Here is a 24689-nt window from a genome sequence, read left to right on the forward strand (position 1 = left end):
TTTTTCAAAAGCTTTTCAAATTCCCTCTTCAAAAACCGAAAGATTTTTTTTTAAAAAATAGGCCTACCGGGGTGTAGATCTTGAAAACAAGTCTCGAAAAAAACCCATATGGTCCTCGGCCGTTCGTCTTTTTGGTCGTTTCCGAGCGAAAACCCCAGCAACAATCAACATGCAACGACGAAACACAAACCAAGGTAAAAAAACGATACCTTTTTATTATCTTTTTCAAAAATATTGACAAGTGCTTGAACCCTCTTGGCTATTGTGTGTGAGTAGTTGTTACACAGTGATCTCGTGTGTGAATCCAGTGTCCGATCTCCTCCACAACGAGTTTGATTACCCTTATTTATACTGGAAAAAACCTATTTTTAGCTTACATATTTGAGTCCTAATGGAATTCTAATACTGGGTTCTTGTTTTCCAAATGTGCACGTTGTTGGTGTATTGCCGAGAAGCACGGAGGAGAGGCGTGAATGGTGAAGACTCGTGAGGTGTGGGGACTTGATGGCTCGGTTCTGGAAACGGCGCTGACACGAGGGATGAGCATGCGGCGCTAGGGTTCCTGGAAACCCTAGGAAGCTGATCTGCACGTGGGTTTGAGCCTGGGGCTGACTTGGGCTATTGTTGGATGGGTTGCGCGTTTGGGTCACAGCTGTTGGGCTCCATTTGATGTATCGGGCCTGACATAGAAACAAAACAAATGTAAATTTGTTAGTTTACTAAAACAATAATATTTATACAATATATAATATATATATAACATATAAATATGTGTGATTTAAAAAAGTGTGTCTACAGGACCCAACACATCCCACCGTCCCGATACGGGGAGCGTCCGCCCCGCAATGGGAGGTCGGCATTTGTCCCCTTGCTGTCACGCACACGCTAACACCACCGGTGATTTGCAGCCTTTCGTTTCTCCCCATGGTCGGGGCAATAATGTACAAATCAAAACGAAGTTGAAAGAAAACATTGAAATTTTAAAACAAAGGGTTGGAATATGAAAAGGAATTGTATTGTTTTCTGAGGGGCGCATTATTGATTTAATTTAAAATTTCGTTTGAAATTTGATAATGAACAGATAAAAAATATTAAATCTAAAAAATGTCCATTTAATATATGAACTGCCTTCGAATTTTAATATTCAAACTCCAAAACTAATTTGTTTATTAAATTATAAATATAATATATAATTTATATTTATATACAAATTAAATCTATAATAATATATAAAATTATGGGGTAAATATTAAAAACATGTTAAAAGGTACATTTTTCAGGAAAAAGTTTAAAAAATAAATTTGTTAATTATTAACTTAAAAATAGTACTGAAATGCTTAGAATATAGTTCGATTAAATATTTATAAATATAAATGTATTTATATAAAATCCAGGACTTATATTTTGAACAGGATTAAACATGAAAGTGCATAAAATATGTTGTTACCATTTATAAGCTTGTTCTAAACACGACCCGACCCATAAATACTTATAATTGATAGTATATATAATGTCACAAATGGTTATGATATCTGGAAAGACCCTATATTACAAGCTGAGGAGCAAATTAATCCCTATTCTATATAGGGAGGGACTAATTTAGTTATATATTTATTATGAAGCAAATTGATAAAACTGTAAATTTTTGCATTAAAATTCATGGGCTATTGGATCCAACAGACAAAACCCGACACTTTTTCCCTTCATAAAATGGGTCTTAAATTGGGCCCTTAGTACTCGAAGATACTTTTGAGTTTGGAATGACCCAATTTATCCCCCAACTAAAAATATGTGGGCTGGATTGAAATAAAGTAAACTCAATGGGACCCATTTGTATAATTCATAAACACAGTTGGCGTGGGACAACAACCCAATCCCCGAGCGCGTGGACTCCTCCTTTGATTCCCCTAGTCGCGGAAAACAACAAACGAACTGGACCCACCCTCGGTCACATCTGTGTCCGAAGTCCGTGTGCGTTATTTGCTTCCCCAAACGTTCGTCCCCATTTTGGATAACCGTTAACCAAGTAAAAAATGAATGGGGTAAACTAATCATTTAGTCCATCAATTAATTATGTAATTCCGTTATAGTCACTTAATTGTTCTTTTAATGTCATGTTTAAACTTATGTTTTGATTATTTTTTGTTTAAAAAATAAATAAAACTACTAATATGATAATTTTTTTTATTTTTTCAATGACAAAATTATATCATTAGTATAACAATTAATTTTTAATGATATATGATTAAAACGAAATAAAAATGTAAGTTTATATATGATTTAAAAAAATAGTTATGTGATAAAAACGGGATCATAGAAATAATTGGGGTGAGTAAATGTGTTGTTTACCCAAATAAAAAAGTTATACACGTGTCGCAAACCTAGGGAGCCACGAAAAAAATCCAACGACATAGATTTCCACAAAGAAACGACTCTCTGTAAGTGAAAAACCTTGCTTTAAAGCGGGGAAATTCCTTGTATTCCCTCATCTGCATCACTCTCACTCATTCACTCTCGACACAGCGAAAAACCCTTTTAATTTTCAAAAGGATATTTTGGTTGGAGATCTTTGTAAATACTCTACTGTTTGGTTGTTCGTTATTCGTTTCATCTTTGTGTTTTGTTGTTACTCAAATTATCAAACAGAGTAAAAGGTGTTCATTTTAGTGAGATCAGACGAGAGAGAACAAAAACATGGGTGTTCTGGATCATGCTTCTGATCTTTTCGACTGTTCTCATGGCCGTTCCAAGCTCAAGAAGAAACGTAAGCAGTTGCAGGTATATAAGCTGTCTTTTTGTCAGTAAATCAAGAAATCCGCTGTTTCTGTTGTGTTTTTAAGTTTTTTATCCTTCCCATATGATTAGATTTAACTGGTTTGCGTTGGGTTTTGGATCGGATCTACCCATGTTTTTGATGGGTTTTCTTTGTTGATGATCTAAGCGACAAAACACCATAGATACGTTTGTGGTTATCCATTTTTGTCATGTTCCGACAAGCGGTGCACTGTTGTCAGCGCTCAGAAAGCGTCGCTAAAAACATATGAAACCGACTGTAACGATTTTGTTTCTCAGACGGTGGAGATGAAGGTGAAAATGGACTGCGAAGGATGCGAGCGCAAAGTGAAGAAATCAGTGGAAGGGATGAAAGGCGTGACGCAGGTGGACGTGGATCGCAAGGCCAGCAAGCTGACGGTGGTCGGATACGTGGAGCCATCGAAGCTGGTGGCACGCGTGGCGCACCGGACGGGGAAGAAGGTGGAGCTGTGGCCGTATGTGCCGTATGACGTGGTGGCTCACCCTTACGCACAAGGGGTATACGACAAGAAGGCACCGGCCGGGTACGTTCGCAACGCACAGGATTCGCAGGGGACGTATCTCGCACGTGCTAGCTCCACTGAAGTTAGATACACCACAGCTTTTAGCGACGAAAACCCTGCTGCTTGTTCTGTTATGTGATTTAAAAAGAGAAGACATTTTGTTGTAGTGAATTGATTTGGATTTGGTTGTACATTTGTTATCGTTGGATAATCTTTGTTTTTATCGACTTAGTTATTTGGGAATCGTTAGGTTTTTTTTTTAAGTATCCAAGTACCATATGCAGATTGTGCAATCAAAACACATAAATTATTTTAAATGTTCTTTAATCATTATTAAACCCTTCTCGCACCAACTTGAAAGGAAGATGATCACATGCTTTAAGAAAAAATCAATATACTCAACTTACACGATTATTTTCCTTGATATTCTTTTTTATGTTAAAAATTGTTAATATTTGCAATTCATATCTTGTTCGATCGGATCTAAAAAGTTTTTGATACAATTAATTTAGTGAAAAAATAAATTGAAAAATATTTATAATGAATGTAAAGGCTCTTTTAGTTCCAAGGTTGAGATCCACCATTAATCCCACTCATCACCGTTGTATAGTACCATTATATATATATAGGATCTTGTTACACAATGTTTTAGTTTTACACAAATTTATGACCGTTAGATGAGTGAAAATAAATGACTGAGATTAACACTAAGAAATGATAAGATATTCACGGAAAAAAAATAAGGAATCAATCTCAACCATATAATTTCACTCATCCAATGATCATATATCTATGTAAAATTAATAAAGGCTTTTACATTATGTAAGTAGATCCTGATATTATAGATATATGTATATATATAAGTAAAACTAGGAACCACTCGAGAAAAACAAAACAATTTAGTTATTTTAGATGTTTAGTAACTTGGCATTTTGAGTATGGAAAACTCTTGAATAGTAGTATGTAAAATAAAATGAGTTCCGATAAGGTTTTGTCGATAATTTTAAAATGTGACTGGATATCTTTTCAGCTAAACAAATAAAAAGAACGTAATGATAAAAGTATCGATACAAGAAAAATGGGACGGCTTACATAGCAATCAGGGAAGATGATTGAGTCACTGTGGAAGAAGTTTGATAGCATTTGAGTATATGTACGTACTGACCTTGAAACTTAAATGTTATTCTATAATTATTTATTTTATTAATAATGACTAACTTGGAATTTTATTTGTATTTATTTTGTACAAAAAAATTATGTTATTACTATAATGTTGATAATGCTCAATCCCACATAGTATTGAAAATAATATTTGGAATATGTATTTATGGTTTGAATTTCCCACTTCCTTGTTGAGTGAAAGAGAACAAGTGGGACTCTCGCGCACCGCCACCACCGCCGTCCATCTCGGCTCGGCTCGTGGTAATGGTAATGATAATGGTAATAGTAATACGTGTCTTCGACACGTCCGCGCGGATACTATCTTTTTAGAGAAAATTCTTGAGGAATTTCTTTTTTTTTTTGGATAAATCAAAATTTTATATCCAAAAGAGCAGGAAACTGCTTCAAAAAATAAAGCATGTTCTTACAAGAATACCACTACTTACAAGCAAAACAACAAAACAAAACATCAGTAATCAATACCCCATTGCATACAAAGTGTGCTATTGACATAGTCATTCCTATTAATTTCCCTACCCCTAAGCTGAATAGCAACAGAATCTTTAATAGCAAGGAGTAAGACTGCAAACTTCTTGAGCATCTTTGGTAAATTCTTTTGTTCCTCTCCTCCCAAATAATATATGTAATGGTGGTCCAAGCTAACTTCATGATAGTGGTTAGTAAAGATTTACCTTTCCAGGAAGCTGTAGCCCACGAAATGTGAGTACCCCATGAACAATATCCTCTGCAAATGCCATTGAAACTCAAAACAACGTTCCATACCAAACTGGCCATAGTACAGTGTAGAAACAAGTGATCTCTAGTTTCCATCAAGTCATGACAAAACACACAAATACCATCAATATTGAAACCCATTCGAATCAACCTGTCTTTAGTTGGTAGTCTATCGAGGAATGCCATCCAAGTAATAATATTATACTTTGGAATGTGAAGAGGAAACCAAATCAATTTATGCCAAGTGACCTTGTTCTCTTTGTTGCGAATAAGGTTCCAAATATCCTTGATTGATTGAGCACGAGAAACAAGAATAGGGGCATCTTGAGGCCTAAATTAAATCAAAACGTTAAGATGTATCTGGACTGATTTTCAGCTTTGTACAGAGGAGACAAGCTGTTAATATCAGGAGTTACAGGAGTTATTTGATTTAATTCCAGGGGTTACATGATATAATTTCGAGAGTTATAACAGCTGAATAATGATGCAATGAACCTGGACTATTTTTGAGTCAGATTCATCTAGACGTTTTAGCTGTTACAAAAGAATAGATTTAATCCTGAAATTTTATAGACGATTTTAACTCTATTTCTAGCATATAAATATATGGTTATATTCAACTTCTCAACTCACTCTCAACATTCAAAATTCACTCTCTAAAATGACTGTCCCTTTTTTCCTTATGTATGGGGTAAGGGGGAGGTAAGACAGTCCACTCCGATTTCGGGTGTACGAAATTCGGAGCGATCGTGTTAACTTCGGGGGACGGTCCACCTACTGCAACGATTACACACATCGGGGCGAATTCGTTTCTAAGACAGTTGTTATACCACGACACGGTTTACGAATCTATTCCTTTTAATTACTGTTTATATTTCTAGTCAGTGCTAACGGTATAGTTTTATAGTATATTTTACCAACATATATATGAATCAAAATTAGTTGATAATCAATAGATGTAAATGGAGAGGATGAAGGGTGGTATCCTCGTCGGAGTGAACAGTTTGTTAGATGAGGATTAGACTTATACACGTGTAAGAGGCAAATGCAACCTTTTCGTACGACGAGGTATCAAACACACCGGAGTTGCATGTTTCAAACACGCAAGACATGGATGGCGGCGAGCCCCACAATGCGGATAAAAAAGTGATTATGTGGAAGAAAATTAGTGATTAAGAAACAAACTTCCAAGTGACACAAATATCAAAAAGCTAATAAAAATGGTTGGTGACAAGTGGGGTTTAATTTCCCACCGCCCAACTCATATTAAATGAACCTTGTGGGAACACCAAAACCAAAGGCTGTTTCCCTGTATGAATATGATCCATGTAATATTCTGAATCCCACTTTCACTTCAAACATCTTTCTCTGAAATCGCCAGCAACCTAATCTTCTTGACGCAATAAACACAACAAAAAGTCAACATTTGAAACTCAGGATCTAAGAATGCTTGAATTGCCCAACTTCAAGAATTCAATTTTTGTTTTTCAAACTTCAAACCCACATCTATCTTCCTACTTTCGTTCCAACCGTACCATTAGCAAGGTGGATAAGGGTTAATCTCAGGGGTCAGTTATCACTTACAGACCATAAATTTTGATTAAAAGACGGCCGCTTCGCTCTCGAGTAGGCACCCCCAGCTTTCCTAAAAGGAATGTTTTATATGGAAAAGGGAAACTTCTTGTGCTTGGTCAATGCCATGCAAAACCGGAATAGGAATGGCCGAAACCAATGCAAGCTAATTTGTAGCTTCCTATGTGAATCACAAGGTATGACTGCAAGGAGTGGAACTTGTAACTCTCTTGATAAGGGCTCATACTATCGAAACATCGGAGTTATTCCACCTCTTATTCTGTCGTTCAGCAATAACAGAGTTCATATACCTTAAAACATAAAACTACAACTTCAAAATAAGCAAAACACTACAGTCAAGCATTTATAAATTAGTAAGAGAGACTACAGAGCATAGCACAGCATCATTGATAGTAATTCCCGATGAATATCGTACATTGTGGGTAAGAAGATGGGATAAGGCATTTTATTGAGCCGAGTTTTAACTTGTTAAGAAACCAGACCGTCTGTCACTACTCATAAATGCTACATGCTATAAAAATCCAGAAGTTTCAGCTTCCCAAGTTTGTTGGCTTTAGACCATAAACTAAAAACACCCAAAATCCACCTCTAATAACCCATAAGCAGGGTTGAAAAAGAAAAAAAATAAAATAAAAAAAGCAATGCAACCTGACTGAAGAAGGTTATGCATCCAAAGAGAACTGCTTGTTAGAACACAAATATGTACCCTCTTCCGCACGATCATCAACCTGTCGTAGCTGGATGAACGCCTCGCAATAACATAAACATCAGTATCACAGCCACAACACATGCAAAAGCTGAGTGTTACACGTTGTATGCAGCTGTATTCAGTTTTGAAACAATCAACTATGGATCATAGTATTTCGAAAATTGCAAAAACAAGTGGCCTCTCTATAAGTATGGTTAATACACCTAAGGACTTGGACAGGTTAGACATTCAACGACAAATATGCTGTTTTTCTCTATACTATAAACATAGCCATAGTATGAGAGAGAGCAAAACCATAAACATAGAGAAAATTTTAGTTTTTAACAATTTATGTGGTTAAAAAACAACAACTAAATATTCAAAAAATGTTTCACCACTGATGCTGGTCCTTATTTCTCATGTAAACTTCAATAACAAATACGAGTTATTAATTAGAATTACTGGATGGTTGACATACTTAGAACAATCATGAACACTTATAATTGTAGCTAGCAATAAAAGGAATGATTTCATCAAAGACACAAGAAAAACTACTTATAGCAGTAGCAGACCTAATAAAGTAAAAGAAGCACACACTGCGCAAAAATGACTGTAGAATTGGAAGTTCAAGTAAGAAACGAGTGAATCAAATAACCATAGCCAACATACTAGTTAAAATTGACAATAAAATATAGGTAAACCAAATCAGGAATTCATGTTCCGGCATCCAACATAAATTATGTGGAGAAATTAAGATAAAGACTCCAAAATTTATACCTTTCCTCCTTTTTGTGCTAGAAGAATTGCCATTTGACCCTGCAATTCTAACCCCACCAGTAGGAAGCTCATTTGCTCCAGAGTTTTGATTCGTCAAGCACTGAATTTTGTCAAAGCCGCAACCATTAAATCCTTGTCCATTCAGCGCTGCAGCTTCTCCTGTTTTATCTTCGCCTCCAGGATTGAGGCAATACATCTGATCGTTGCATTGCACATTGCAGGGATTAGTCACATAAGCACCACCAGGCACACTCATCATGTTAACATTAGTTGCTGGTTTCTGATAAGGAAACGATCCAATCTCCCCTTCGATTCTTCCTCGAATATCAACAAGCAAACACTTTAGCCTTGCGACCTCAGCCTCCAATGCAGCCTGACCTTGTAATCTCTTCATCAGTTGCTGGTTTACTGCTCTCAATCTCACAACCTCGTCCTCCAAAGAGGCAGCTCGTGCCTTAACCTTCTCCCTATACTTCCTAACAGCTTCTCGATTACCTAATGGGCGTTTCTTAGATTTCTTCTCCTTAGACTCGGCGGTATCATCAACAGCAGCCTTATCTTCACTAGGGGCAGGCACGATTTTGGTGTGAAAATGAAAACAGGTGTGCGTATGAGAGTTATCGGGGCCGGGTGGGTTGCAAGTGTGTGTATGGGTACAGGCATGGGAATCATTGAGTAATTCATCAAAAAAACTGTCCATCGTGCAACTGCTAGGAATATCACCTATGTTATTGCCAGAAAACACTTCTTGGTTCGAAAAATCAAGCTCCCCGTCGTCCATCACAATAGAAATCCCACTTAAATCTAGTGAAGAAGAGATCAATTCACGATGTTGAACCTGACCCAATTAATAAACTGCGTTCAATTAGCAAGTAGCAATACCAAAGAAGCAAATTAAGGTATTTAAATGTTCCAACAATTCCCACAAATGCTTATACATACAACCAAATTAAAGCAATTTTATTCAGTGACGACCCAACATTTTCTCAAAGAAATAATTGCAATATACGAAAACAAAAAGTTTCCAATGGAAACGAATCAGACAATGATCAACCGAGAAAAGGAAGAAGAGTCTTACTCGGGAAAAAGACCTCAGCAAGTGGAACAACCTGAGACGACCCGAACAAGTCTATACAATTTAAGGTTCAACAGGGAATCAAAAGTACATAGATTCGGAAAAACAGCATCGTTATCATATATTCGAAGAACAGATTTGCTGGAAAAATAAGCGGTGGCTGTTTGTTTCAGGGGGGAGGGGGTGAGAATAAAAAGCGTATGAAGAGATTCTTTATATTATTATTTTTAAATATGGCTGAAAAGGTCAGTGAAAATGGTAGATTTTAGATTTTGAAGATTCCCAAAATGGACGTTCCATAAACAAAGTGAAAAACCAGCCGCTTTGCTCTTTGTTGCAAAGATTCCGAGCTACTTCAGCGGCTTCACTGTAAATTCAAGAAAAAAATATCATAAACTATCACAAAATAATTTTTGGCTACTGTAATTTTAAGGGTTAATTATCGAATTAATCACTTTACTTTTATATTTGTATATTTTTGTCCACTAAACTAAAAAATTACATTTTGATCATTTATCGATTTATTAAATTTTGATCATTCTCGTTATCGATTATTATATTTTGGTTACTGAATTGTTACTTATGTTAGTTTGATAACGTGAAAATTAGTCAAAAAAGAGTTACTTTTTAATTTGACCCCTACATTCTAGATAAAAAGACCTTAAATTTTAGATGAAATATCATTTGACCTCTAGACTTTAGACAAAATATTAATTTAATCTCTAAATTTGACTAAATCTCTTGTCGTCGAGTGCTACTCACTGTTGTTACCGTCGGTTGCCATCAATCTTTAATGGTTGTTGAACCCTAAAATTTATAATTCGCTTTTTTCTTGGTCTAATAAACGCAAGTTTTTCATTGTATATATAACCATTAATAATTGATCTTTTAATTAACTAATTCGAATCATAAATTATAAAATTTTATTACGAAACCACACATTACGAAAATTTAAAGCTTACCTTACTAAAAGGACGCACTTATCTTTTTAAACCAACTAATAATTGATATTACTCAATTTCATTTTAATATGTTAATGTGTTTTCTAAAACTATCCTATGATTTTATTTATTTTTAGCGTATTAAAATTCATATTTTTTTTTATAAAAAATTATAATATTTATCTTCGATGACTACTTTTGATGATTCCAATTTTGTATAACGATTGATATCTAATTTGATTTTGACCGATTTATATTTATCTATATTTGATTTACGAACCAATTAATTTTAATCTGATACAACAAAAGCTTAATATAAATCCATTCATTTTTTATTTAGCATCTACTTGAAGATGCCAACTTAAAATGGAATCTAATTGAAGGTAGATGATCGGCTATATTTTTCTTTCAAATAATCTTCCGTGGAACAGTTACTGCTTTGCTCCATGCAACTACTAAACGATGTAGAATCATGATCAACATCAAGCATTGCAACATTTAAATGCAACTCGGGACTCGAATTCGGATAAACTTCATCGTCATTATGGTGCTCTTGGCTTTCTGCCTTCTCATTCTCCGTCGCTCTCCATGTTTCAACTGCCTTTTCCCCTCTTAAGAGCTCAAGTATCTGCACACAATTAAGGATCAATGCAAAATGTAAATGCAATTTAACCCGGATTGTTACTTAAGAGATCTTGTACGAAGGCTAGATTACCTGGCTCATCTTAGGACGAAATCCAGCTGACCGTGTGACGCAAAGTGTTGCTGCTCGAACCATCCGTCGCGTTTGAGTCTCGTTGATATTTCCATTCAAATTGGGATCCAATATTTCTTCAACATCTCCGCTCTCAATTAATGGCATTGCCTGCAATTTTTCAAGTTCTTGATATCATATTTGATCATAGATGCAGATGTGTAATGAACATTTTGTTTTAGAGAAGACTCTTACCCACATGACCAAGCTTTGCTGGCCTTTCAGATTATCAAAGTTTACGTCTTTTTCCCAATAACAACTCGAGTAGAACAACTCCGAAAGCATAGACGTCGATCTTGTCACTAAGTTTTCCATAGATGAAATATTCAGGAGCTAAATATCCGAATGTTCCGACGACATCAGCTTGAATTAGAAATGATGAATCAGCTGGTCCCCATATTGCTAACCCAAAGTCAGATAACTGTCATTTCAGGGGGAGAAAAAGAACCACGACCATGTGATCGTTCGTGACATATTTCATTTTCGAATAACATGTCATTTAAATTACCTTTGGTTCGAATCCATCTGAAAGAAGAATATTTGAAGACTTGACATCTCTATGGATAACAGGTAGAGAAAGATCATTATGCAGGTAATTTAGGCCTTCTGCGATCCTGACTGCAACGTTATATCGGAGTTCCCACGACAAGGCATGTTTTGCTTTGTTGTTCCCTACAATGTAGTGTTTTAGGACAACTTTTATCAAGCAAAGTGAAAAAAAAAGACAGATGTCATTGAAGCTGTAGTGTTGTACCGTGCCGAATTTCTTCTAAGCTTCCCTTAGATGAGAAATCATAGACAGATATTAGATCATGGTATGTAATGCAGACGCCGATTAGAGGCATGATGTGTTTATGCTTTAGTGATGAGATTATTTCGATCTCGTTCGCGAAATCCTTGCACGCCACTTTCAATGACTTCAGAATCTTGACGGCCACTGCTTTACCATCAAGAAGGATCCCTTTAAAAACATGGTTGCTCCCTCCTTTTCCGATCAAGTTCTCTGCTACGAAACAGAATCTTAGAAAACAAGTAATAAAGAACACATCATTGGTTGCAAGGCAAGTATGGGATAAAAACCTGTGGAGAATTTATCACATGCATCTTTTAGAATTCCATAACTAAACCATCGACAATCCGATGAATTTGATTTCAGGAGTATATCCAAGAATTTCTGCAACTCATGTTGCATAGATTAACAGGTCACATTCCCATCATTTTCATCTTCTATTTCACTCAGCTCTATTTCCTTGATTGTTGAACATCGAGGAGTACGATCATGAGGGGATCGACTTGGCAAGTTCATCACCCATTTGACAACCGACATGCTCCTCGCATGCTTTGATTGCGGTGTTTCCGAACTAGCCCTCAGGAGGAGGGGCCAACCGGGTTTATAGTTCAATCTTTGAATAACAGTCGATAATGTAAATCGTCGAATCTTCACTACTGGTTCTTGATCCATCTTTGGAGCTTTGAATCGCTTCGAAACCGGATATCTCAGACCCTACTTCAGAATCACCATAATGTGATTGAAATTCTCTAACACCGGTGTTTTCAGATAGACAAAGACTTGATCTCGGATCACCTTTAAGACCTGACATTCTTATTCCTAGGACAGGTAAAACCAGACCTGGTAGTTCACTATTGTTCTTGACCCTTTCGAAAACAAGTCTTCCATTGTCGATGGCCAGAACATCGGTACTCGCCGGCAACCGCTTCGCACAATATCTAACCGTGGAAGTCCGACCCCTATGTTCTTTTGAGTAACGAGACTAAGAATCATACCAAGTTAAACAAACCAAAAAGATTGCTTCTTTTAACCGCTACATACCCAAGAGCACTCATCTTGTTTACACCCACAACTAAAGCAACAGCAGCATAGTTCACCGATTCTCAATCAAAACTTTTCGTATCGAACTTCCTTTACAAATCTGGCCTTTAAGATCAACCTGAAATCCAAATATGATAATTCAGGTATGTTTTTTTTTCATTCTTTTTAACTGAAAATTCGTTAAAATGCCCGAGTTAAGTAACCTTCTTTATAGAACACAGGCCTTCATATACTTCTAAATAACGCTCTAACAACTTCTGCCCCAAAGCATTTTCTACATTGAAACTTCAAATTAGAACACAAATTGTACAAACATCAAAGAACACTGTAAAAGCAATGAAAAATCCCTTCCTGAACTGGGAGAAACATGAACTGCTACAACACAGTCACCAGGCTCTGCAACTTTTACAATAGCCCAACTAAGCAAATCCCTGCTTTGATTATTAAATCGAATCCCCACCAACACATTCTTCTTTTGACCTCAACCCATATTTTCTTCTCTTATTGCTTGGTTACTACATCAAACCACCATCTCCATGTTCATAAAAGCTTAATAATAATAATAATAATCTAAAAATACCCCAAACAACACTGGGCACTTAACAAGTTAACCCTTTGAGATTATAAATGATAACCCATTACCAAATTTGCATTTGAAAACGCAGACTCAGAGAAAAAAAGAGGAAACCCAGATCGAAGTGATAGGGTAAGCTGTTAGCTAAACTGCTTCTTAGACTAAACAAATCTACAAGACAATTGAATTCAGTACCTATACGTATTAGTATTATTTTTTATCCAATTGTTTTTCTAAAATTATTGCCACCAAAGAGCAATCAATTATAGAACAATTTGAATACTGTCGAGTATATAAAATGTAGATCAATTATAGAACAATCAAAACAGAGGGAAAACAGGGACTCCATTTTTTCCCCAATAAAGTAGATAAATATTTGAACTCGTTAAAGGAACCGGCAAATTTCGCGCGAAACCCATGATCGCAGGTCGTTTTGGGGGGAGAAATGAAATAACAGACACCGGCTATTGCGGGTAGACGAACACTGCCCCTTTGCCTTAGGATTCATGTTTTCTATGTAATTTTGATTTATATCTTTTAATTCTAAAAAAAAATCATGTTACAATTTATGCACGATACTAATTTGATAATAATTAAAATTTCAAAACAAAAACTAAACACATAAATATTAAAATGATTTCTTCAATTAATATATGTTTTTTTCTAAAATAAATGTATTTTTATTTTATGATAGGGACAAACCTATAAAATTTCAGAAATAGATAAATTACTAAAATTTATGAGGTAAAAAATAGATTTTTAATAAAATATATATAGGAAAAAATCAAATATATAGTAATATTAAATTTTCAGGAGACGACTGTCTCTACCCATCTCCATCTTAAATTAAGATAGACATGCTTTCACAATTATAAAATTATTATAGATAATTTTAAACATTTAATTTTTTTAAAATTCTCGAGATTTTGGCAAATCTCAAATATTTTTTTTGAAATTGTTAATCAATTTATTTATTAAATTAGGTCATTAAACGAAAATCTCATTCTAACAACAATTATAATTAATGGTCTTATGCTACCGTCCTAACCTAATGATGGTTCCTTCATCTTTTTTCTTTTATGCTTTGAATTGATAGACAACGCTACGCATTACGGGGAAAGAAAGTGACTTTACAATCCTATGCACGGAATTAATATTTGAGTAGTATTGAGTTTGATTTGATTTGAAAATTATAAAATTGAACTTAATTCGATTTGAAAAATCACAAGTTTAAAATTATCAAGTACGACTGGAACTCGAAATAAAAAATTGAAGTTCGACACGAGTTTGAAAAAACTTGAATTCAAAATATCTTCAAAATTAACCCGATTGAAGCTCAAACTTAAACCTTAAAAATACATAAAAAGACTTATATTGTATTTTTAAAAAAAACAATATATAAATGTTAATATTAGTAATAATTTAATTTAAAAAATCTAAAATTTTAACATATTATTTTTTCCGAGTTGCTCGTAAGTTTTTCGAATCGGATATCAAGTAGCTCGGTTCACTTCGTTAAGAATTCAAGTCGAGTTTGAACTCAAATCATATCTATTCGATTCGAGAGTTGACCGAACTTTAACCGAGTCGATCTCAATAACTCACAATCAATCTATCTCTTTTACTACCAATAGAAAGTAGACCACCAAAGGAATGAACTAGAAAATAAGACTAATATAAAATAATCAATTTTTATTATAAAGACCATTCATTTAATTCGGTTTATTACATTGACAATGTCAAAATTCGACCTATAGATGATATTTAAGAATCATCTATTATATAAGTATTTTGATAAGCATATAACAACACCTAAATGAATAATATAAAAAACTCAGAAATGACTTTGCGTTTTATTCTAACCAAAGAGGCTCTCATGTTATATTATCACAACTTGGTTTCATTAATGGCACCTACTTCACCCCATGGCATATTTCTGAGTCCAGCTCCGAGCTGTTGATTCATACTTGAACTTGTCGGTTTTGAACATCCGAGCAATCTCTGGTACCAGTGGATCATCCGGGTTTGGGTCCGTTAGCAGTGAACATATAGACAATAAAACCTTAGATATGGTGAGTGCAGGACTCCATTGTTCTTTGAGTATGTCTAAGCAGATATTGCCATTGCTGTTTACGTTTGGGTGGAAAACCTTGGTCCTGAAGGCAACCTGGATAATAGCCCCGGATTGGATCATCGAAAGTTGATAACTCGGACTTGTTCGATTCGGATATGTTACGAGTATTAGAAATCGATAGTACCTTGGGAGGTTTAAAAGGATAATCAGGAGGGAAATGGATGGTCACAAGGAAAACACCACCAGCATATGGACTATCATTTGGACCCATGATGGTTGCTTGCCAATGGAACATGTTCTCACCCACAGGGCCTGCACAAGCAGCACAACTAGTAATTTATCATGCAAACAAAGAATGGAAAACTCACAGATATCGGATTTCATTTTTATAATTCTAACCTGCGCTGCACGACGCCGGTGGATCCCTCTGCAAGTCCTTCAGCTCCTTCAGTATCCTTTTCGAGGCCATTACAAAATGAGAACTCGAGACAGGGAGAACGAGAACTCTAATGGAGGACAAATGCTTCTTCGGGGAACTTCAGAAGAGGGAAGATAGCTTATTTAATGGAGGAATTGCAAGGTGCTGGGAAAGAGAAATGTGAAAAACAGGTCCACCAATTCTTCCCATATTGATCAAAGTGGGCACAGTATATATTCCATAAGAAAAAAAAGGTGGTATTCTATGGGCGTGGGAGTTGATAGTGACCCTCCGATGCTCAAGTCCACAAACAATGAACGGATAAGATAGTGTTGGTATCTCGTGTATATTTACATTTGACGTTGTTCAATATAAAGATGCCATGTCTAATTCATCCTTCTCTCTCTGTAAAGAGAATCATTTGGTTCCAAATTCTTTTAAACTTTCTCAGAAACTGATTAATCATCACTTCAATTCATGTATCTATGCTTATAATTTGACATTTTTTTTCTGGAAGAAAGTCGACATCTCAACGCGTTCGACACTATATTTTTAGCATGATTACATGAAGTTCATGAACCAACTAGACTAAACCGGTGGGTCTCAAACCGAACGGACAATGAAAGTAATCAGGTAAACAAAAGCAGTCGATGATTAAACCGAAAACCACATGTATATTAGAAGCTCCTTATAAAAAGTACTGAGATCAGATTACATTACAAAGATGACATAGAAACAATCTGGTGGTTCTTACATATAGTTCATCTCCAATGTTTCAGTTAATAGCATATGTAAAACCCAAATTCAAGACATAAAGGGCAATTAACATACAAATTCAAAAGACAATCCCAGGAGGAAATGAAAAAGAAAGGGTACATATTTAGATGATTATATAAAGTTCCCTAGTTCTGTTAGTTCAGACTACATACCAAAAGGAGGCTATTTTCTCAAGGTGAGAAGATAATCGACATGGTGAGAGACTAAAGATTTTTATGTGCCTAAATGGGTCACAGTATCCACCCCGGCATCCATAACTGTTTCCATAGCGTGATCACAATATGGAGCAGGCCTTTTGTGACTTTCTCTTCTTTTTCTTCTTCTGCTTCGGTGGCTGGAGAACCACTTTGATGGCTGCATCGAAGACCGCTTTCACGTTCTTTTTTTTCCCCAAGTAATTAACATAAATCACTCCCGTGACTCAAAACAAATAATTACACAGATTGAAATGAACAATATTATGTACCTGCTGTGTCTTTGAACTACACTCAATGTAAACAGGCGCTCCAATTAGCTTTCTCAATTCCTCCCCCTTTCAAAAGGTAAAGAAAAGTCAAAATTAGGATTCATATTATCAAGTATCAACCAAAATGGCATTCATGAACAAATAGGTGCACGATGAGACAACGAATACCTGGGCTGTGGTGATGGGCACTGCACCAGGGTGATCAATGAAGAACTGCTTATCTTCCCGAAGATCTGCATAAAGAAATGTAAGAGCTGTTAACAAATCATAGGCTGACAAATTTTAAGGCAAATTTAGCAGTTGTTGATGCCGTATCTACTTAGAAAATTGTTCCACAAGACATTTCCCAGAATATTAGGGAACATTGAAACAAGAATGAGTTACAGGTTGTAAAATGGATTGCTTCCTTGACCCCTAAAAACATAAACTTCCATTAGCAGTTTCTTCATTCCTTTGTTATTCATCCGCCATGGGATTTGTATTTTTTCCCTTCCAAAATTTAGAATGATTCGTTCCTCCATGATTAAGATTCAAACACAGTTTAACTAGCTCAAATGGTGAGACAGGCTCATACAAAAATAAAACTGGGGTAAAATTTCAATGAAAGAAAATAGAGTAGGCCCCAGTTTAGAAAATTTGGGCTTATTTTCTTTCCATTTGCTTCAAACTTCTTCCTCTAAGATGACAAATATTATATTCGGTTCATATTACTCTTCTTATAGGTTTGCTTCACATCAACTTTCATATAATTCCGAAGACTAGCTTAAAACCAGTAATAGTGGTCCCAAACAGATTTTTCAGCCATGAAACTTCAGTTTCAATCTTGCTTGGTCCCTGAGTTGGTAAGGGGTGGGGCTTGGGAGGACATAAGAGCATCTAGAATATTCCACAAGCTTCTAATATATCGGAAAAGATTACATTTGATGACTCATTAGGAGAAATAATCTAGTTCTGCAGGACTAAGCTAGTAATATCCAAACTTATCCTATTAAAAGCATTCCTTATAATGCATAAAAAACAAAATAATTTGAGGCAAAGTCAGAATGGACATACTGGTTTCAAGTTTTTGAAACCATATTATGTGGAGGATGAGACTAACATCAACTATATAGAAAAAAGAAGACAAGAGGAAGGTTTGGGCAAGGACAGAAGTAATGAACCGTAAAAGATCTAATTGTTTGTTTTTTAAACAAAAACTGAAAGAAAATTGCCATAGTTATAAAAGTAGGGTAGATTTATCAAGAAAAATCTTGCAACCAAAACACTATTAATGAAAAGAAGTGCTAGAATGGGCTCATTTTATGAGGCGCAGGTAAATACACTACTTCAGCCTTACCTGTAACATATTACAGGGAAAGAAAAATTATTGCATTAAGAGCTGACTGAAAGGAACAGTTCAAGCAATCTGAAAGTATCAAAAATTAAAAAATGGAGTAGAATCTAACCAAGCTTAGTCCCAACAAGTATAATTGGAACACCAGGTGCATAATGCTCAACTCTGGGATCCACTGAGAGTTCGAAAAGAAGAGAATGCATTAGCAGGTCAAGCAATCGGAAGTATCGTATTAAAAACCCCGTGAAAAGCCTCTAATAAATAATAATCTACTTTCTTAGCAACATTTTCGTAGCTGGCTTTGCTAATGAGAGAGAATGCCAACAAGAAGACATCAGCTCCACGATAGCTCAAAGGTCTTAATCTATTGTAATCTTCCTGGCCTGTTCCATGACCAAAAAAATTAACGATATAATCAATCTACCACAATAAGGAGAATTTATGGAATTGAAACTTACCAGCAGTATCCCACAATCCCAGATTAACAGTGTTCCCATCCACGACCACGTTTGCACTAAAGTTGTCAAAGACAGTCGGCACATAATCCTGTTTCAAACATCACAGAGGATGTGGGGAAAATGTTATCATCAACATCTCCAAAAGTCATCTTAAAATAATTGAAATGAAAACCTAAGATAATAAGCATCTTTTTCCTAGATTATGAATGATCAAAACACAAATAGGCCAAATAGTAAGGTAAACTGCAAAGGCCATAAAAATTCTGCAAATTTCTGAAACAACAAACCCTAAGAAATTGCTCACTTGAACACAATTTATGAAGAATGATTCAATTATTGAGTAAGATATTCTGTTCCGAATTCAAGATTCCAAATATAAGTATAACCAAAAGGTAAACAAAATAAACAAATACCCAATAAAGAAATTGACCACAAGAAACCAGTGTAGTTTATGCCTGGTGGCCAAGGAAGTCGGAGAAACAAAAAAGATGGAAGCCTCCATGAAAATCAAAGTAAAGGGCCTACGACTTTCTTTCGATTCCCCATATTTTCTCAGGGACCAAACAAAAAAAAAGGGTTGGTTTATATTTTATTTTTGAACTTACAGTTGGGAAGGTATTGCTGGTGTAGGAGATGAGCATGCAAGTCTTGCCGACGGCACCGTCACCAACGGTGACGCATTTGATGAACCTCGAAGCACTCATCTTGCGCCACGCGAAACCGTAAAAGGTGAAGTGATTTCAGAGCTGTTCCTCTCCTTTCGCTCCTCGACTATAGCTTTCTTTAATTATTGTCCAAAACAGTAGAAAAAATCAAAGAAAAATCTAGTTATTGTTGTTGAGGGACAACATTTTTTTCATTGTGGGTGTTTTTTTCTGGGTTTATGTTGGTTCTGGAAGAAGGAAATGAAGAAGAAGAAGGTGGAGTTCTAAGTGAAACTGGAAGACATCAAAGACATAGTCTGAAAGGAAGAGAGATAATAATTAGGGGAAGAGAGAGGAAAGACAGATCTTTGACAGCTATCATCTTACATTTACAACTTGAATATTTCCATAAACAAAAATACTATTTTTTAATTTCTTTTCCCAAAAAACTGAGAGGCTTATTTATTTCAATGGCATATATTGAAGGGGTTTTTTTATATAAATTCAATTGAAAATTTGAGATTAAATCAATAAAATATATGCTTATCAATTATCTATTTGTAGTAACTATAAATTTTCCTTTTTATTATATTGGAATTTTAAATTATATTTTTATAATATTATTATGAGATTTAAATTAATAATTCTCAATTATTAAAAGGCTTAATATAAAAATTAGTAATCAAACTATATTTTTTCTCATTTTAGTATTTAAATTATTTTTGGATAAATTCAGATTTTAATTATACTTTTAAATATATGAACCGCCATGACGTTAAATTCCATACTTAAATGACATTGTCATATTTTTTAGAATTTTAAAATTTTTATCTAAAATAAAACTTATTAAAAAACCACAACCCTGATTCTTCTCAGTCGTCGACAGCCACCAGCGCCGAACACCTACCCCTAATCGTCGGACCACTAATGTTTGTCATCATTTGTTGTCGCTTCCGTATCATCTGCATCATTTCAAGTTTTTCTATGGACGAGGTGTGGAAGTGGGACGAAGCTTATTCAAATACCCAGAATCGAAGGTGAGAGAGAGTGACACAGTGAACATGTCTGCAACAGGAGGTGGGGAAGCTGGTGGCGGACGAGCGGAGGAGGATAAGAAGCCGACAGATGCTGCTCATATTAACCTCAGAAGGCTAGGATGGAAACGAAATGCTCTTCAGGATTAACCAAGGAGCTCAACTGAGGAAACTGATGAATGACTGCAATAGGCACGCATTCCATTCGAACTCCATTGCTTCTGTTCGATGGCGAAGGCTTCGAGGGGAGCAGACTCCCGATGAGCTCGAGAGAAGGATGGAGATGAAATCGATGCGATGTTGCACTAGACTAGAGGTGGATGAGAAAGCTCTTAACTATACCAATGTAGAGGAGCAGAAGACTTGCTGTATAGTAGGTATATATTATGTATGTAAACGAAAACGACGATTGTGGAGGATATTTAGAACAATTGGTTTGTAAACTTGATTTCTATGAACTATGGATAATCTGGCTTTTCTTTAAAAAAAAAAACCCAGAAACACATACAAGATTCCAGAATACGAAATCAAAGATGAGAAACTACGAACAAAAAATCATTATCCAGATTAAACAAGTTGATTGAACTTTTCTTAATTCATTGCAATTCAATATCAATCTTCTCACTCCATCATTACAATGAAGAGGTCTAGTCTGCTAAAGCTATGCACGAAACTTGGAAAAGTCAATCCCAAAGGTTTAAGCCCCAAATTTCGAGTGGTATTGCGGCGATTTGGTCGACCGTTTGCCTCCCATTTGCCTTTGGTCTTTGATCATTTGAAAAAAGAACGCCGGAGAGAGAGAGAAGGGGGAGGGGATGACGCGGGCTGGGGGAGGTTTTTTAATAATATTTTATTTATTAGAAAATAAAATTTTTAAAATTCTATAAATGTGACACTTATACTTAACGATAGAATTTAACAACAGTGATAATTCAGACACTTAAAAGTGTAACGTTAGAAACGTTAGACACTTGTATTAATAAAAAAAAAAGTTTAGACAACTAATGTGAAAAAATATAAATAAAACACGTAATTTTTTTATTAAGCCTTATTAAAATTATTGTGTATCTATTTGATTGTAAATTTAAAATTGTATAGAAATTCAAACCGTATGCCTTATTTATTTTTTGAATAATTTAAAATAATTATAAGATAATATATGATCATAATATTTTTAATATATTGACAATGATATAATACACATATACCCCTACATACAATTATTTTAATTTATTTATTTTATTATTAAAGTCACCCGATGATTCCTTAAATCTTATATTCAACCTTTATGAACGTGATAGGTGCCATTAAGTATAATAAATTAAAAAGGAAATTCATATGAAATTAAGAAAGTGCTGGGTTTTATATCAAAATTTAAATTAATAAAATTATTGTTTTAAAAAAAAAGGGAAAAAGTGATTTTTGATATTAAATTTAGAAATAAATATCAATTACAATGAAAATAATATTTTTATTGGTACATCAATTTAATAAAATTATTATGAAAAAGAATCCATAAAAAAGTATACAAGTGATTTGGGACATTTATGTCTTATTTGAAGAAATTTAGTGCTGATCAAGACCTAAATAAATATCAAGAAAATGGGGGCAACATGCCTAACATGTGAACCGTAGAGCTCATTTGTTTTATTCTGAATTATTATTATTATTCCCAACTTTTAATTAATTTTATAATTTAATGGTAATAATAATAAATCCATAGAGGTGGATTAGATTGGAAGATTTAATGATTATTTGCCTTTCTTTTTCACAAAAGTCAAACGAAAACCATGTATTTTAAATTAATGCTTGAATAAATTATTGTTATTTATATACCAGATCCTCCGCCCACTCCTTTACATTTCATCCCCAGAAAAATACAATCAATTAAATTATATCGTATTTTTATTTTTATTTGAAATAAAGTCACAAACAAATGAGGTGTGAATTAATATATTAAATATTTTCCACATCGATATAATGTTTGGAGAACATGGAGCCGTGACATGAATTAATTAATGTGTGTTTAAGCATATACTATAACATAATTTACTCTCAATTTGACAAAAAATAATTAAAGAATTAACTACTCTATATATTTTCTAAATCAATATTATGTTGGAGAACATGGAACGGTGGCATGGGTTGAGATAATTGATTAATTTGTGTTTAAGCATATACTATAATATTATTTAATCTCAATTTGTAAAAAAAAAGTTAATTAAAGAATGAAAAGTTTGTGTATACATATTTTTTCTTGCTACTTGGTTAAATTGTGATTCTGATTTCTCTACTATACTTGAAATTGGAATTTAATCTTACATTTTAATATTGTATAATTCAACTTTTTTAGAAAATTATTAATTAATCAAATAATTATATAGGTTAAATGTTGTTGATTAAAATGAAAAAAAAATTCTCTCAACTTAGCATGTTGTTTTTAGAAAGATAATTATAATGCTAATATTAGAGGTGAGTAAAAAATATTATATAAGCATAAAATTAAACTCTATCTAATATTTGAATGATTAATGGTTCTTAGATTTAAAATAATTATTTTATATCCCGAATAGCGAAAATAAATTTAAAATATTATATAGCACTGTTAATTATTTTTACTTACTTGAAAATTAGTTTTTACAAATATTTGTGAAAATATACATTGAAACTTTACAACTAATGAAAAAATCATAAAAAATATTTTGTTAAAAAAAATCGAACTAAGTCGATAGGAATAAAATGACTAATTCAAAAAAAAAAAAAATCCAACAAAATCGAATTGATTTCACCCCTAACTAACATGATTTTTTTAATAATTTAGAGTGATTATAAGATATTATATGTTCAATTTTTTAGCTTATTATAACGCACGTAAATCTTATCGAAGTAACTTGTCGAACTATATCTATAAAGGAAACATTTCTTTTTACCACAAATCCGCTCGATGGATTCTTTGACTAACATGAATTTTATTGCGTTGGAATGGTGTTTTTTTAAGAAATTATACATCAACGTTTTAATTAGAATTTTTAATGGTATCGACTATTTGGAGTAACTAATGAAATGATAATAGTAGGTGATTAAAATATGTGAAATCAATGCATAGGGTTCAAATCTCAAATCTGAGCATAATAACAGCATAAAAACAATAATTTAACCCCTTGATATTTTAACATGAGTCGGTCAAATACAAACTCTATTGCTTGTGCCATCAGCAAGTTGTGTAAATTGTTTTCTTCAAAGTAACTTTGGACTTTCACTCTCACAGGCCAAATCACAAACAGGTGGGCGACAGCTTCACTTGTTCACGAAGCAAAGCTCAAAAAGGGAATCAAAAACCTCGGGAGTTAGAGATTAAAAGAGGGAATCTTGGGCTTCAAGAAAAAAACAATTGCGATTCACCCAAAAATGGGGTAATCCCAAATTTTGATCAAAACGAAAGAAATGTGATGCGACTGTCTTTGTTGCAGGCAAAAGATTATGTTTCTTCGATTGCTCATGACGCAATAGCCATCGCAATCTAATGGAGAACCCCAAGTAAGGTTGATTCGTTAATGGTGGTTGTTAAGTTGGTTAAAAGGGGCACCTAATCAACTACAACATTGAAGCATCAACTACGACATCTCAACAAAATTATGGCTGCATCATCATCATCGTTCATTATTGTTATTATTCAGTGTTTTTGGCCAATGGTTTAAGAAGGTGGCACGCTTGTTAGTTGCTTCAAGGGCCACGATAGGACCCCAATACTTTAAATTTGTTTCCTCACGTTCAAAAACTTAGTTATAAGTAGTGATGAGTATTTGACTTGAACCCACTGAATTTAGACTCAATCCAACTTGACGAGTTAATTTTTTTTGTTGAAAATCTAGGTTTGAGCCGGGTTAGATTTTTTAAAATGATGAAGTTGGATCTAGTTCAAATACAAGATGAAAAAATTTGAGTTAGTATGACATAATATAATTATCTCTGATATGTTTAGACATAATTACAATAAATACCTCTATATATAATTTTGTTTTAATTAAGTTTTCATTTT

At 34.2% G+C, this 24689-nt stretch overlaps 3 protein-coding genes and 2 pseudogenes across 4 annotated transcripts; 1 reads left to right on the top strand and 4 right to left on the bottom strand.

Annotated features, from left to right (window-relative positions):
* The first annotated feature begins 2635 nt into the window (after positions 1–2635).
* On the top strand, positions 2636–3513 carry LOC120179260 (heavy metal-associated isoprenylated plant protein 26-like). Its single transcript, XM_039184896.1, has 2 exons — positions 2636–2778; positions 3073–3513. The coding sequence occupies exons 1-2, from the start codon at positions 2695–2697 to the stop codon at positions 3454–3456; spliced, it is 468 nt and encodes a 155-aa protein (XP_039040827.1). The 5' UTR covers positions 2636–2694; the 3' UTR covers positions 3457–3513.
* Positions 3514–7300: 3787 nt separating this feature from the next.
* Positions 7301–9451, bottom strand: LOC120179257 (basic leucine zipper 19-like). 2 transcript variants are annotated; one of them, XM_039184892.1, is made up of 3 exons: positions 9350–9451; positions 8272–9109; positions 7301–7555 (listed from the first exon to the last, which is right to left on the bottom strand). In XM_039184892.1, exons 2-3 carry the CDS (start codon positions 9050–9052, stop codon positions 7530–7532), a joined length of 807 nt encoding a protein of 268 aa, XP_039040823.1. In that variant the 5' UTR covers positions 9053–9109; positions 9350–9451; the 3' UTR covers positions 7301–7529. The 2 variants fall into 2 exon arrangements, with proteins under 2 accessions (XP_039040823.1, XP_039040824.1); XM_039184893.1 differs by having other exon boundaries at positions 7304–7543.
* Positions 9452–10660: 1209 nt separating this feature from the next.
* Positions 10661–13350, bottom strand: LOC120179357 (annotated as a pseudogene).
* A 1926-nt stretch (positions 13351–15276) lies between these two features.
* LOC120179261 (ubiquitin-conjugating enzyme E2 28-like) lies at positions 15277–16225 on the bottom strand. Its single transcript, XM_039184897.1, has 3 exons — positions 15920–16225; positions 15705–15832; positions 15277–15613 (listed from the first exon to the last, which is right to left on the bottom strand). Exons 1-3 carry the CDS (start codon positions 15987–15989, stop codon positions 15365–15367), a joined length of 447 nt encoding a protein of 148 aa, XP_039040828.1. The 5' UTR covers positions 15990–16225; the 3' UTR covers positions 15277–15364.
* A 754-nt stretch (positions 16226–16979) lies between these two features.
* LOC120179259 lies at positions 16980–19994 on the bottom strand (annotated as a pseudogene).
* Between the last annotated feature and the right edge of the window lie 4695 nt (positions 19995–24689).

This window comes from Hibiscus syriacus, unplaced genomic scaffold (assembly GCF_006381635.1).
Source record: "Hibiscus syriacus cultivar Baekdansim isolate YM2019G1 unplaced genomic scaffold, ASM638163v2 tig00112411_pilon, whole genome shotgun sequence".
Classification (NCBI taxonomy): Eukaryota; Viridiplantae; Streptophyta; class Magnoliopsida; order Malvales; family Malvaceae; genus Hibiscus; species Hibiscus syriacus.